The sequence below is a fragment of the Salvelinus sp. IW2-2015 genome, linkage group LG27, assembly GCF_002910315.2.
Source record: "Salvelinus sp. IW2-2015 linkage group LG27, ASM291031v2, whole genome shotgun sequence".
Taxonomy (NCBI): domain Eukaryota; kingdom Metazoa; phylum Chordata; class Actinopteri; order Salmoniformes; family Salmonidae; genus Salvelinus; species Salvelinus sp. IW2-2015.
This window is the reverse complement of record NC_036867.1, coordinates 35,836,260-35,851,397: the sequence shown is the minus strand read 5'-3', so window position 1 is coordinate 35,851,397 and position 15,138 is coordinate 35,836,260. Positions and strand designations below refer to the sequence as shown.

Below are 15,138 nucleotides of genomic sequence, written 5' to 3'. Positions count from 1 at the left end.
GCTAGTTAGCTGTGGTGCGCGCTAATAGCGTTTCAATCGGTGACGTCACTCGCTTTGAGACCTTGAAGTAGTGGTTCCCCTTGCTCTGCAAGGGACGCGGCCTTTGTGGAGCGATGGGTAACGATGCTTCGTGGGTGTCAGTTGTTGATGTGTGCAGAGGGTCCCCGGGTCGGGGCCAGGGGACGGCCAGGAGAGGGACGGAAGCTTGTTGCTGCGGAAAAGGAGGAGGTCGAAAGGGGGGAGAATGTAACCGATGTGAAATGGCTAGCTAGTTAGTGGTGGTGCGCGTTAATAGCGTTTCAATCGGTGACGTCACTCGCTTTGAGACCTTGAAGTAGTGGTTCCCCTTGCTCTGCCCTAGCCCTAATCTTAACCCTTTAACCTAACCCCTAAGTTTAACCCTAACTAATGTTAGCCGACTTGCTACCCAGCAAGAATTCGTAACATATCGTACGTTTTTACAAATCTGTAAATATTGTACATTTGTAAATTCCTAACATAAAATAAGAATTGTAATTTGTAACATGGACATTCACAAATGTGGACATTCACAAATTAATACATACCATACAAAACGTAAAATATCAWAMCAAAAATAGTAAATGAGATTTACGTACAGAATAATGCGAAATGCTCTGAGACCAGGTTGGACAGACACATATAGTAGCCCTAAATTGCAGTACCGCCGCCAGCCGCAGGGAGGTGGTCTGGCTTCTCAGTGCAAACTTCCTCACGTTTTGTTGATTATTTTTACAGGTTTAATCGAAAGTAGGCTACTAAAACGAACGCTACCAACACGAATGTGGCCAATAGCATTATGTGTCAGGGTTTAGCCTGCGATAGTTAACTGTAAATTGTTCGTGTATCCTATAAACAGGGAGAGCACGACTTTGGTTGGGAAAGCATTGTAGGGAACCAGCCTTTTCTCAGAAAGGGAGCAACTTTGAGAGGATATGGTGCCATTTTCCATGGCTTTCTGCTTGAAATGTATCAAGTGATTATTTATCTTAAAGTTAAAGCGTGTTATAGCAATATTGATAATGATATGTGATCTAAGGAGCTACTATTTGTAATGAAAAACACTTGAAAGTGAATAGGCTAGTCAAAGTTAAAATGTTGCTTGCATACTTTAATGTTTTTTTTAAGGCTTTTTACGAGTCTCGTTCTGTAGGTAGACGCCCTACTGTATCGTGTGAACGATAACGTCATCATGTCGGTGCATAAACTGGTTACTGTAATTGAATGGAACGGAAGGAGGTGGGGTGCTGCTGTTTAAGACATTGATCATTGACGTTGCAAAGAAGGACCGGAGCGGCTCAAACAATCTCGGCGACCTCCGAACGCGGATGAATTCAACCTAATCCATGGTCGATCATCAGGAGATTTGATGGATTTCCTATAGGAAACTATACACTGGGTGAATAGTTCCAGTTTATATATACCGCTCCTTCTCCTCCCTGGCTCCCTCTACTCACCGCTCTAACATCGCAGAAGTCTCCACCGTCTTCATCATAAGTCATTTTCATGAACAATGACAACCAAGTTGCTGGTGTCTTTCTTACTTCTGTCAGTCCAACGGGTGCGGTAAGTCTCGTGACTGTTATGATAATAGGTGTTGTTTTTACATAGTCGAAATGTGAATTGTGGTAAAATGAATTAATTCAATTAGAGCCTATTATGTGCTGTGTATGTCACGCGCGTCTTTGATTGGCAACGACACCGACGCGCTTGCAGAGTATTAATTGAACTTCATATTCATTGTTTGGCCAAATAGCTATTTATACTTACCATTTGCATTATTAATTGTCGAACGTGTTTGCATATTAATAGGCTATTCTATCACAAAATAAATAGGTAGCCTAAGTAGTTTTAAATTCTGTAGGTAGCCTAGTTTAAATACTGTATGTAAAACCGGGAACGTCCGTAATAATTGGTTTTGTGTTGAGATGTGTTTGATTTTGGATTATAATTTTTTCTGTTCAATAAATTACTTCTTGTACGATTTCAGTTTAAAGTTTGGTTTCATCTGCACTTGTTATGCACTGAATTCAAAAACCTAGGCCTGTAAGACTAAGACTGATCAACTTTTAATGCATGAATTATAATCTAATGTCTGTGATATTGAGATTATTTTGTAATTAATTAAACGAACTTCTTTTTTATATGATATTTAGTTCCGACCCAGACCCAAGGGACTACGATGGGGACTATGAGGACACTACTGTCAGTCAGATGCTGGCTCCCAAAAACCACCAGGCAGAGGCCACGCTCATATTAAATAACTTACTTAAGGACTACGACAAGACACTACGCCCTGATATTGGAGGTGAGTTACATTTCTGTATTTTTTACTGCGGCTATTACAAAAACTTTCAATGGAGTGTCTAAATTGCTTTGGTGATACGCGCACCTTCAATGGGCTATGTTGGAAGCGCGCTGTCCATGGTGTTGAAAGGGCCTCCTCGGGCGCGGTGCTCGCTCACTGGTGGTTTTGTGCGTGTTTTTTTCACCAACGCGCCCAGAGCTTCACCTGACAACCTAATCAACCAAGCAGGAGGAGGAAATCATTCCAGATCAACAGATACACATTTGGGCAGCATTTTTGTTTACCGGTCCATGGCCAACCCAGATTACAGGAATAATAGTAGCGCATTAACGATCAGTGGTAACGATGAGTGGGGCACTGTATTGTATATTAGGCTTAGGTTAGTTTCAGTGACACAACCATCTCCCCATCTGTCCCTTGTTGATTACAAATGGAATCTAGATGAAAGGCAGTTGTCAGAAACTCAATGCTGGTCATAAAATATTAACATTTGCACTTGACACAACCATCTCGTGCAGCCAAAGACAGATTCAGGATATGTATGTTAATTAGCTCGGTAGTGAAGTTCTTCCCACAAGGCTCTCTTCATACAGTAGACACATACGGTTTCTCTTAGCTCCCTGAGTCTGACAACTAAATGATAGAACTATACTGAACTATTCTGAACAAAAATATAAACGCAACAATTTAATTGATTTCACTGAGTTACAGTTCATATGAGGAAATCAGTCAATTTAATGAAATTAATTAGGCCCTATTCTATGGATTTCACATGACTGGGAAGACAGATATGCATCTGTTGGTCAGAAAAAAATGGGCCTCACAATGGGCCTCGGGATCTCGTCACGGTATTTTTGTGCATTCAAATTGCCATCGATAAAATGCAATTATGGTCCCTTATTCCTGCCCATACCATAACCCCACCGCCACCATGAGGCCCTCTGTTCACAACGTTGACATCAGCAAACTGCTCGCCCACACGCCATACACATGGTCTGCGGTTGTGAGCCTGGTTGGACTTACTGTCAAATTCTCTAAAATGACATAGGAGACAGTTTATGGTGGAGTTTATGGTAGAGAAATGAAAATTCAATTCTCTGGCAACAGCTCTGGTGGACATTCCTGCAGTAAACATGCCAATTGCATGCTACCTCAACTGCACATTTTGGAGTGGCCTTTTAACATCCCCCAGCACAAGGTGCACCTGTGTAATGATCATGCTGTTTAATCAGCTTCTTGATATGCCACACCTGTCAGGTGGATGGATTATCTTGGCAAAGGAGAAATGCTCACTAACAGGGATGTAAACAAATTTGTATACAACATTTTTGAGAAATAAGCTTTTTGTGCATATGGTAAAAAAATGCATGATAATCACTGTATTAGGTTGCACATCAAAATGTATTGAATCATCCCTGATTGGATGTATTAGATGATGTGTTGGATGAAACAACATATTACTTGATTACCTCAGTAGTCTATTTATAACACTTCTTAATAAATCACTATGAATGACTTCATTAGATGATTGCTCATGATTTGGGTCCGACCAAATCATGGGCTGGTGCCACCCACTGTAAAAGGTAGTGGCACCAGTTACACCATGGTATAATGCTAGTAATTAGTAATTGATACTTAGTGTATGTGTTGATACAGGGGAACACACATGACAGGCTCTAATTTGCAATATATCCTAAGTCATTAGCTTGGCTTTTATAACGTATAAAGCTTAAAGGAATAAACCGCTTTAAAATTATAGATATATTTTTTTTTTATTAGTCCACTGTTGATACAGTCCCATAATGTTTTGCATGTCAGCAATCACRTTTTCAAGATATAGAACTTTCAAAAAGCAAATTGTAATTTTCCACCATCATCATCATGATGATGTGGCAAGTGGCAATTTGCTTTGAGTTGGTAGTGCGCTCAGTGATGTGGGCTGGTGTGGATAAAATACCAGGACCAAATTTTTGTCCCATCCCGCCCCTTTTGCATGTAGGGGTTTTACAGTAATGTCTGAAGGTCAGATGTAATGTATTACAAATAGGGCCAAGTGTACTCTTTAATCTAGTTKTATTATGTATTATTGTCTCTTATTCATGTGGCTATGTAAACCACATATTTACTGTAGATATATGCTCCTTTTGAATGCTGTACAATGCCATAATATGCATTGTATATTCATAAACATGTATGAATATATTACATGCCTGTTATACAAGCCATATACTACAATGCTTTGCGCCTTGGGACATTGTATTCCCTGAGTTCAGAGCTCCAACATCACCTTACAGATTATGGATATTGATGCATCTCTCGGTTCATCTCACATGAGGGAAGTGGCTGCTTTTGTGTCCTTATTATGTCAGCTTCCTTTTGGGTTGTCAGGGGATCCTAGACAAAGTGGGTCAGAATATTATTCCTCAGCATGCCAAGATGATGCACCACCCAGTTTGGGAATCACACCACGGTACATCAGCATCAAACTCAGGAAGTAGCATTCCTCACGTGGCACTCCTGCAGTGCAGGCACGGGCACAGTGGGGATTCAGAGGGATTCATTCACAGAGAACAGAGTTGAACCTCGGCTGCTTCTCTAGAGCTCTATGGGGCTAGGCTGGATGTGTTGGGCTATGTTTGATGACTGTCAGGCATGTCCACTGGAAAGATGTAAGTCACGGGTTTATTTCAAGGTTGAGGGTGTGAGAGTGTGAGTAACACTTGATGTTGCTAATTTTCTGAGTGGCATCGCCACCCACTGCCAGCTGTTGTAGCACATGGGAAAGTGTCACGTTCGTCAGACACGTACCTACACCAGTCTGTGTTTGTGGTGTGTGTGAACTTGTTTTCCTATATGTCCGGACCAGAATGTCCTGAAAAGACAGGAACTCAAGAACAATTCTGAAAAGTCAGGACATTTTGCATGTCCTGAAAAGTTATAATGCCTTTTTAGGTCAAGGGTTAGGTTAGGGTTGGGGTTACGGTTAGGGTTAGGTTTAGGGTTTGGGGTTAAGGTTAGAGTTATGTTAGGGTTTGGTGTTAAGGTTAGGTTTGGGGTTAAGTTAGGGTTAGGTTTAGAGTTAGGGTAAGAGTTAGGATTATGATTTTTAATGGGAATACATATTTACTTCCCAAAAAGTTTTGACAAGTAACTAAAACATGGCTTTATATGTGTGTGGGTGTATGTGTGTGTGTGTGTGTGTGTGTGTGTGTGTGTGTGTGGTGTGTGTGTGTGTGTGTTAGCCGTGAGCGAGAGAGAGAGAGAGAAAGTGTGCGTGTGTGTTTGAGCGTGGCATTTGAAGGTGTGTGTGAGTGTGTTTGAGCGTGGCATGTGAAGGTGTGTGTGAGTGTGTTTGAGTGTGGCATGTGAAGGTGTGTTTGCATAGAGTGGGTGGGTAAGAGGAGATCCTCACTCCAGTCTATCTTTTTGAAGTGTGAATTAACAACCCCGGCATTAGTCAGGCTGCTGTTGGAAATGATTGAAGAGGGACTTTGATTTCTGACAAAAACGCAGGTGCATCACTGTTAAATATAAATTGCCCTCAGACACGAATGGATTTAGAATGAATGCAGCTGCTCTTCTCTGAACATCCCTGTTCCTGGCGGCCAATTTGTTCAACGGAAATGCTTATCCCCTCCCAAAAGATGCATTTTAAACAATAGTTATACATTTTCATCTATGACAATAACTCTGGAGGGGGTAGCATTGCTGTAGTTCGGCACAATGCAAAGTTTGACCCCACGTTGAGTCTGAACCATTTTCATAATCACACCATCCAGATTCACAACGAAGGCAATCCAAGGTCGACACTCATTTTTCTTACTGAACGTTGGATGGCACTGTTTCAGGGAGATGAACCTTGCTCACCCAGACACAATGCGAGACTGGCAGTACAGCACACCTACTACCCATTTACACTGGGTCAGATGTGACTGCACATCCTCCACWTTTGCCCTCAGCAAATGTCTTTAGACAATCTCTTCAGAATGGAGATTCCAGCGCTGAAGCTGCATTGGCTGGATCACAATCAGATGGAATCGGTTTTAGATATTTCGGCAAGGTTGGCCGCAGAAGTGGTACAGCTTTACCTGGATTGTATAGACTGTTAGCTATTGGACGCTGTTGCCATTGATTTTCTTGTGCTGTTTGCAGGGCTATCAGGCGTTAATATCCTTGACGATAGCTATGTATTCTTCCAGAGCCGTTATCCCCTGTTTTAATTGACATCATCAGAGACACAGAACCCAGTCTTCTATCAGAATGATTTTTGAACGGAGGGTCACAAAATTGGTCTGGACATTTCATCCACTCGGGTTTTAGTAGATGGACAACGGTCAGAGAGTGGTAAACTTGTAGAATCTTATAGGCTTCGCTTGGCTGCACTGGATAGTCTCAGTCCTCTCGCAAAATCCAGTTTTCTATTGAATTGATTTCAGAACAAGGAGCCCACAAAATTGGTCTAGTCGTTGTAGCTCCTTCAGGTGTAGTATATGGATAATGGTCGTAGATTAGTAGACTTTTAGAATACTATAGGCTTAGCTACACTAGGAAAACTCAGTCCTCTCAAGCTTCTCCACAGTGACACATTGATGCAACCTTCCAGCAGACAGGGAATGCCTGATACCCCTTTCTCTATTTTAAGTCCCCCGAAATTTAATTAGATTAGATCACCCACCGGAGAGGAGAGCCGAGATTCCCAGACAGACAGACTCAATTAAATGGAGCCCACATCTGATCAGGGGAGCACTCATCTCTGACTCCTCATTTAGTTCCACCATGGCCATCCCCACTTCCTGAATCAAGCAGGTGCCCAGAGAATCATGCAAGACTTTGATTGGTTTGATACGGGCACTGCTGAGGTGCAAGGGTGTGAATGGAAGTTATCCTTATGGATGTTCAACTTCTTAAGAGTGTCTTCCACCTTCCCATTGTTAGGGATTACTAGGGTGTTTAAGGGGGGAATACGAATGATTATTTCCACAGTTGAAATGCAAAAGGGCTTTGGAACCAGCTCAGTGTAATCCCCAGACTTTCTGTCAGAATCGACTGTGAAATATACAGTATAATACAAATGGAAGCCATCTGACGATTTTAATACACAACTAATCTTTATTCAGATTTTTTTTATGAAAGAGGGGATGTAATATGGAACTGAATATGCAGAATCGACTGTGAAATATACAGTATAATACAAATGGAAGCCATCTGACGATTTTAATACACAACTAATCTTTATTCAGATTTTTTTTATGAAAGAGGGGATGTAATATGGAACTGAATATGCTTCAGGGTGGGTGGTGTGTGTGTGTGTGTGTGTGTGTGTGTGTGTGTGTGTGTGTGTGTGTGTGTGTGTGTGTGTGTGTGTGTGTGTGTGTGTGTGTGTGTGTGTGTGTGTGTGTGTGTGTGTGTGTGTGTGTGTGTGTGTGTGTGTGTGTGTGTGTGTGTGTGTGTGTGTGTGTGTGTATAGGCTTTAATTTATTTTCATTCAATAACGCACCCTGTAAGGACTTATCAGTCATGGTTGTCCATATTACTGCGATTTTACTGCTACTACATTAACCAAGAAAGCATTTTTTTTGTCATTCTGTAATTCATTTAGTGACCTAATGTTCCTGATGACACTGTGTGCGTCAAAAATGGCACCCTATTCCTCACATAGTGGGCCCTGGTCAAAAGTAGTGTGCACTGTATAGGGAATAGGGTGCCATTTGGGACACAGACCCTGGTGGGAGGTGAACTTCCCACTTTCAAAGAACTTTTGACTTTCAAAGTGCTTGACATTTTCCGGATTGACCTGCCTTCATGTCTTAAAGTAATGATGGACTGTCGTTTCTCTTTGCTTATTTGAGCTGTTCTTGGACTTGGTCTTTTACCAAATAGGGCCATCTTCTGTATACCTCCCTAACTTGTCACAACACAACTGATTGGCTCAAATGCATTTAGAAGGAAATAAATTCCACAAATTAACTTTTAACAAGGCACACCTGTTAATTGAAATGCATTCCAGGTGACTACCTCATGAAGCTGGTTGAGAGAATGCCAAGCGTGTGCAAAGCTGTCATCAAGGCAAAGGGTGGCTACTTTGAATAATATAACATCTATTTCGATTTTTGGTTACTACATGATTCCATATGTGTTATTTCATAGTTTTGATGTTCTCACTATTATTCTACAATGTAGAAAATAGTAAAAAAAAWKWGTASCTGTATCCAAACTTTTGACTGGTACTGTATATCAACCAACTTGTCCCACTTCTGGACCATACAAGATTGATGCTATAAATTACCCACAGACACATCGAGGAAACTCCTCACTGGTCATATCAAGCAACGGAGCATCCATCTTGGATTCCCCTCCATCAGAAATGAACAGAGATCACTTGACCTAATGTCACCTGTTTCCCATCAGATAAAGTTCAGCCAACTCCTCCGGCTCTACAGTGATCAGGTTAGCAGGAGCCACAATGTTTCAGGCAGGACCTGAAACAGAACCAGACATCCTAATGAAGATAGGATCGCCAGAGGTGCACAAAAAAAGTTCCAAGTCTCTCTCATATAATGAGCTCTAGCCGTATGCCCCCTCCTATTCTGCTGAACTTAATACGGTTAGTGTGGGCCTCACAGGTCTCAACTCCAGTAAAGCAGGGCCTGGTGGATTGATAGGCTATTAACCCATTCCCTGTGCTGTTGTTAAAGGGACGTTCAACAATTAACCGGGGCATTCACAAACATTGGAACCCAGCAACAGATTAATTTGCTGTTGTTTTGTTCCGAAGCAGCCCCATATCCTCATGCCATTTGGTGAGTAATTGGTGAGATTAGATCATGGTGTCCCCAGTCTATCTATGTCTACTTTTCAAGAAAATGGCCTAATAAGTCTTGTTAGGGACCCTAACAAGACATGGGGAAGCAGATGAAAATCAATTCGATGGTTAGAGGCAACAGGAAATTATGTGGACTTGGGTCCTTAATTCAATCAATTGCAGATAAAGGAGAAAACACATTGCAGGTTCACTCAAAATGTTAGTTAGAGGCTGCGTTTTGACAGGCAGCCAAAACAGACCAATCAGATCAGCTCTGAAAAAGATCTGATATGATTAGCCAAATGACCAATTAGTGGAAAAACAATGAGAATTGGCCTGCCTGGGTAAATGCGGCCAGAGTGTTAATTGTGACAAAACCAACACACCACATATCAGGTCTTAGAGATCCTATATGGATTCTATATGTATTTTTCTGCAAATTAACTACAAAAACTACACCTGTCCTTACTGTGTTTACATTATGTATATACACATATCATTTATTTTCCACTATGTATGATTGATTGGGTCTCATTAAAATTTTCAAATGTACTTTTTAAAATTGTACAGCAATACTGTCACCAATACATGCTTTGTGGTTATCAACTACAGCTCTCTCTGGCTAGTCTCTCTTTTGATAAGGACAAGTAGAGGATATTAGTTTCAGGTTGCAGCGGAGGCCAGGGACACAGCCACCTGAGATGTCTCACTTCCTGTTTTAATACAGTCTGTCCCCAAACTCCCAGAACACACTAGGTCATGTCTGTCTACCACCTCGCTTTTAATGACCTCTGTCTGTCTGGCAGAGTGAAGTAGAAGACAGTTAGACAGAGTGCAGTAAGGCTTGATCTAACCCCGACTGCATCCCATTTGGCACCCTGTTCCCTTTGTAGTGCACTACTTTTAACCAGAGCCCTATTTAAGGAATAGGGTGCCATTTGGGATGCAGMCACTGTTAACACGACTCCTAAGACGGATGACAGATATCACCCGGCGCCCATTGAACTCGTCTGAAGATGTTTGTGTTTGGATTGTTGTTGTGAAAGATGAAATTAGCTTGTCACGATTCCGGCTGACAGGAGATAGAGGGGAAGAGAGCGACTGGAGGCTGACGAGAGTGGCTTTACTGAGGGTATTGTGCTCATTTACCGGGCTAGAAATGCAGACCTTGGACAAGGTATGACGTTCGTCACGCTGCGCACCGAGGCTCGAACCCAGGACATCTGCTTTGCTTGCACACGTGACCACCCCCCCCAAATCATCTTACCAGTCGGCACCACCGAACAGTTAATGATTCAGCAGCGCAAGTGGCGACACTTCAGGCTGAGGAGTACGTTTCACACATCCCCATGTGCTACAGAGACACTGGAGAGCCTGTCACATAGCTTCTTACCATCTCGAAATAGGAGTGCTGACCTAGGATCAGGATCCCACTGTCCATGTAATCATATTCAATGTAATCTAACAGTCAAAACTGATCCTAAATCAGCACTCCTACCCTGAAACACGCCAGCTCAGAAAAGATCAGACCAGACAACAGCAATGCAAAGGCAATAGAAAACATTTTAATACAATGTATGGGGAATTAAACTAGGAGAATTGAGCGGTCATGGTGAATGAGACCGGCCGGGCTGACGAGGGCAAATGTATTTCTCATCACGTTGACAGGTTAACTGTGTGTAAAAGATGCTCCTCCATTAAAACCCTCATGGGGGCATTTTACTCTGCAGATGGTTGTAATCATGCTTGCTTGATAAGGAAGGGGAGGCAGGGAGGGCGAAGTGTGTGTGTGTGTGTGTGTGTGCGTGTGCGTGTGCGTGTGCTTGCGTGTGTGTGGTGGGGTGTGGGCCGGCCTTGGTGCAAATAAATCTCTGATAACAGTAACAGTAAGTGGACAAACTCAAGTCAAAGCAGCGTAGAATAAACATATGTGGAAACTCTACAGAGGATTCATGTGGGCAGTGCATTCACCTTCCCATATGTCATGATTATATTGAATTTGACAGTAAAACTACTGTACTACTACTTTGAATAATATTCCAATAGCGCCATTTTACTCCAATTAAGGCAGGGTTTCCCAAACTCGGTCCTGGGGCCCCTCCTGGGGACACGTTTTTTCCCCTAGCACTATACAATTGATTCAAAGCTTGATGATGAATTGGTTATTTGTGTAGTGCTAAGGCAAAAAACTAAACGTGCACCCAGGGGTGCCCAGGCCAGAATTTGGGAAACCCTGAATTAAAGTACTTTACCAATGACTTCAAAAAGTTGCTGCCATAAATGTGCATTGTGTTATTTGATGATAGTGGCTAAAGTGGAACTTAATAATGTCCTATCAAATCAAATTGTATTTGTCACATGTGCCGAATACAACAGGTATAGATAGACCTTACAGTGAAATGTTTACGTACAAGCCCTTAACCAACAATGCAGTTAAGAATAAATAAGTGTTAAGAAAGTATTTACTAAATAAACTGAACTAAACAATAATTAAATAGCAATGCACATTTTTAAAAAGACAAGATGTACTCTGCTATTTTCTTGCGTCTGAATTCTACAAAACTGTCAAATATCTATTCGTCCATTACACCCTGTTGCAATTAAATACGTCTTTGTGCGGATCTTTCTGTCATAGTCTGATGTGAGTGTACTGCACCACCTCAACAGTTAATTGCCGAAGTTGCCAAACGCCTATGAAAGAGGCTAATGTGCAATGACAGAGGTGCACTTAGCCACACAAGCGTGAACCGCTAATTACAGCAACGCCTTGTGAGATTAGTTATAGAGAACAGGCTTTAAATTGTGAAATGTAGGGTTGGAATCGTGTATGGCATGTTATTCAATAGATTTGAGCCGTGTGGAAAACAGTTTCCTACATCTCCAGTGAAAAGGATGACTGCCTGAATGAAACTGGTGAACCAAGTGAACCATCTTCATGTATAGGCATCACTTAAAGTGATAGTTCACCCCCAAAATCAATATGTGTCAGGTGCTTTCCTCCCTCAGACATGTTGAAAGTCGACCAGAGTGAACAACAGATATGTAGGCATGTCCTTTTTAAACACTTTTGACATGTCACCTCGGCTTGGCAGTGTTGTACACTTGGTTCTGGTTAAAATGTGCTTTTACAGTGATTTCTCTTTCTGTCTTTTACAGTTAAACCAACACTTATCGACGTTGACATATACGTCAATAGCATCGGACCTGTATCATCAATAGACATGGTAAGTGAATATTTCTCTCTCTCTCTCTCTCTCTCTCTCTCCTCTCTCTCTCTCTCTCTCTCTCTCTCTCTCTCTCTCTTCTCTCTCTCTCTCTCTCTCTCTCTCTCTCTCTCTCTCTCTCCTCTCTCTCTCTCTCTCTCTCTCAATTCAATTCAATTCAATTCAAGGGGCTTTATTGGCATGGGAAACATGTGTTAACATTGCCAAAGCAAGTGAGGTAGATATTATCAAAAGTGAAATAAAACAATACAAATTAACAGTAAACATTACACAACAGAAGTTTCAAAACAATAAAGACATTACAAATGTTATATTATATAATACAGTGTTGTAACAAATGTACAAATGGATAAAGCACAACAAGTTAAAATAAATAAGCATAAATATGGGTTGTATTTACAATGGTGTTTGTTTCTCACTGTTGCCCTTTTTCTTGTGGCAACAGGTCACAAATCTTGCTGCTGTGATGGCACACTGTGGAATTTTCTCCAGTAGATATGGGAGTTTATCAAAATTGGATTGTTTTCAACTTCTGTGGATCTGTGTAATCTGAGGGAAAATAGTGTCTCTCTAATATGGTCATACAATTGGGCAGGAGGTTAGGAAGTGCAGCTCAGTTTCCCACCTCATTTGTGGGCAGTGTGCACATAGCCTGTCTTCTCTTGAGAGCCATGTCTGCCTACGGCGGCCTTTCTCAATAGCAAGGCTATGCTCACTGAGTCTGTACATAGTCAAAGCTTTCCCTTAAGTTTGGGTCAGTCACAGTTGGTAGGTATTTCTGCCACTGTGTACTCTCTGTTTAGGGCCAAATAGATTCTAGTTTGCTCTGTTTTTTGTTAATTCTTTCCAATGTGTCAAGTAATTATCTTTTTGTTTTCTCATGATTTGGGTTGGGTCTAATTGTGCTGTTGTCCTGGGGCTCTGTGGGGTGTGTTTGTGTTTGTGAACAGAGCCCTAGGACCAGCTTGCTGTAGGGACTTTCTCAGGTTCATCTCTCTGTAGGTGATGGCTTTGTTATGGAAGGTTTGGAATCGCTTCCTTTTAGGTGGTTGTAGAATTTAACGGCTCTTTTCTGGATTTTGATAATTAGTGGTATCGGCCTAATTCTGCTCTGCATGCATTTATTGGTGTTCTACGTTGTACACGGAGGATATTTTTTGCAGAATTCTGCATGCAGAGTCTCAATTTGGTGTTTGTCCCATTTTGTGAAATCTTGGTTGGTGAGCGGACCCAGACCTCACAACCATAAAGGGCAATGGGCTCTATGACTGATTCAAGTATTTTTAGCAGATCCTAATTGGTATGTTGAAATTTATGTTCCTTTTTTGATGGCATAGAAGGCCCTTCTTGCCTTGTCTCTCAGATCGTTCACAGCTTTGTGGAAGTTACCTGTGGTGCTGATGTTTAGGCCGAGGTATGTATAGTTTTTTGTGTGCTCTAGGGCAACGTGTCTAGATGGAATTTGTGGTCCTGGTGACTGGACCTTTTTTGGAACACCATTATTTGGTCTTACTGAGATTTACTGTCAGGGCCCAGGTCTGACAGAATCTGTGCAGAAGATCTAGGTGCTGCTGTAGGCCCTCCTTGGTTGGTGACAGAAGCACCAGAGTCATCAGCAAACAGTAGACATTTGACTTCGGATTCTAGTAGGGTGAGACCGGGGTGCTGGCAGACTGTTCTAGTGCCCGCGCCAATTCGTTGATATATATGTTGAAGAGGGTGGGGCTTAAGCTGCATCCCTGTTCTCACCCACGACCCTGTGTGAAGAAATGTGTGTGTTTTTTGCCAATTTTTAACCGCACACTTGTTTGTTTGTGTACATGGATTTTATAATGTCGTATGTTTTACCCCCAACACCACTTTCCATCAATTTGTATAGCAGACCCTCATGCAAATTGAGTCGAAGGCTTTTTTTGAAATCAACAAAGCATGAGAAGACTTTGCCTTTGTTTGGTTTGTTTGGATGTCAATTAGGGTGTGTAGGGTGAATACATGGTCTGTTGTACGGTAATTTGGTAAAAAAGCCATTTGACATTTGCTCAGTACATTGTTTTCATTGAGGAAATGTACGAGTCTGCTGTTAATGATAATGCAGAGTATTTTCCAAGGTTACTGTTGACGCATATTCCACGGTAGTTATTGGGTCAAATTTGTCTCCACTTTTGTGGATTGGGGTGATCAGTCCTTGGTTCCAATATTGGGAAGATGCCAGAGCTAAGGACGATGTTAAAGAGTTTTAGTATAGCCAATTGGAATTTGTTGTCTGTATATTTGATCATTTCATTAAGGATACCATCAACACCACAGGCCTTTTTGGGTTGGAGGTTTTAATTTTGTCCTGTAACTCATTCAAGGTAATTGGAGAATCCAATGGGTTCTGGTAGTCTTTAATAGTTGATTCTAGGATTGTATTTGATCATGTATATGTTTTTGTTCTTTATTCTTTGTATAGAGCCAAAAAGATTGGAGAAGTGGTTCTCTCTCCTCTCTCTCTCTCTCTCTCTCTCTTCTCTCTCTCTCTCCTCTCTCTCTCTCTCTCTCTCTCTCTCTCTCTCTCTCTCTCCTCTCTCTCTCTCTCTCTCTCGCTCTCTCTCTCTCTCTCTCTCTCTCTCTCTCTCTCTCTCTCTCTCTCTCTCTCTCTCTCTCTCTCTCTCCTCTCTCTCTCTCTCTCTCTCTCTCTCTCTCTTCTCTCTCTCTCTCTCTCTTCTCTCTCTCTCTCTCTCTCTCTCTCTCTCTCTCTCTCTCTCCCTCTCTGTCTCCTGCTTATCATGAACATAATTTGATTA

General features: G+C 41.8%; 1 protein-coding gene across 1 annotated transcript in view; it reads left to right on the top strand.

Annotated features, from left to right (window-relative positions):
* The first annotated feature begins 772 nt into the window (after positions 1 to 772).
* The window catches only part of LOC111953154 (gamma-aminobutyric acid receptor subunit gamma-3), a 43,080-nt gene continuing 28,714 nt past the window's right edge, over positions 773 to 15,138 (top strand). Inside the window, 3 exon segments of the mRNA XM_023972236.2 lie at positions 773 to 1,584; positions 2,175 to 2,326; positions 12,285 to 12,352. Of these exon segments, the coding sequence (XP_023828004.2) occupies positions 1,532 to 1,584; positions 2,175 to 2,326; positions 12,285 to 12,352 (273 nt within the window). The 5' untranslated portion in view covers positions 773 to 1,531.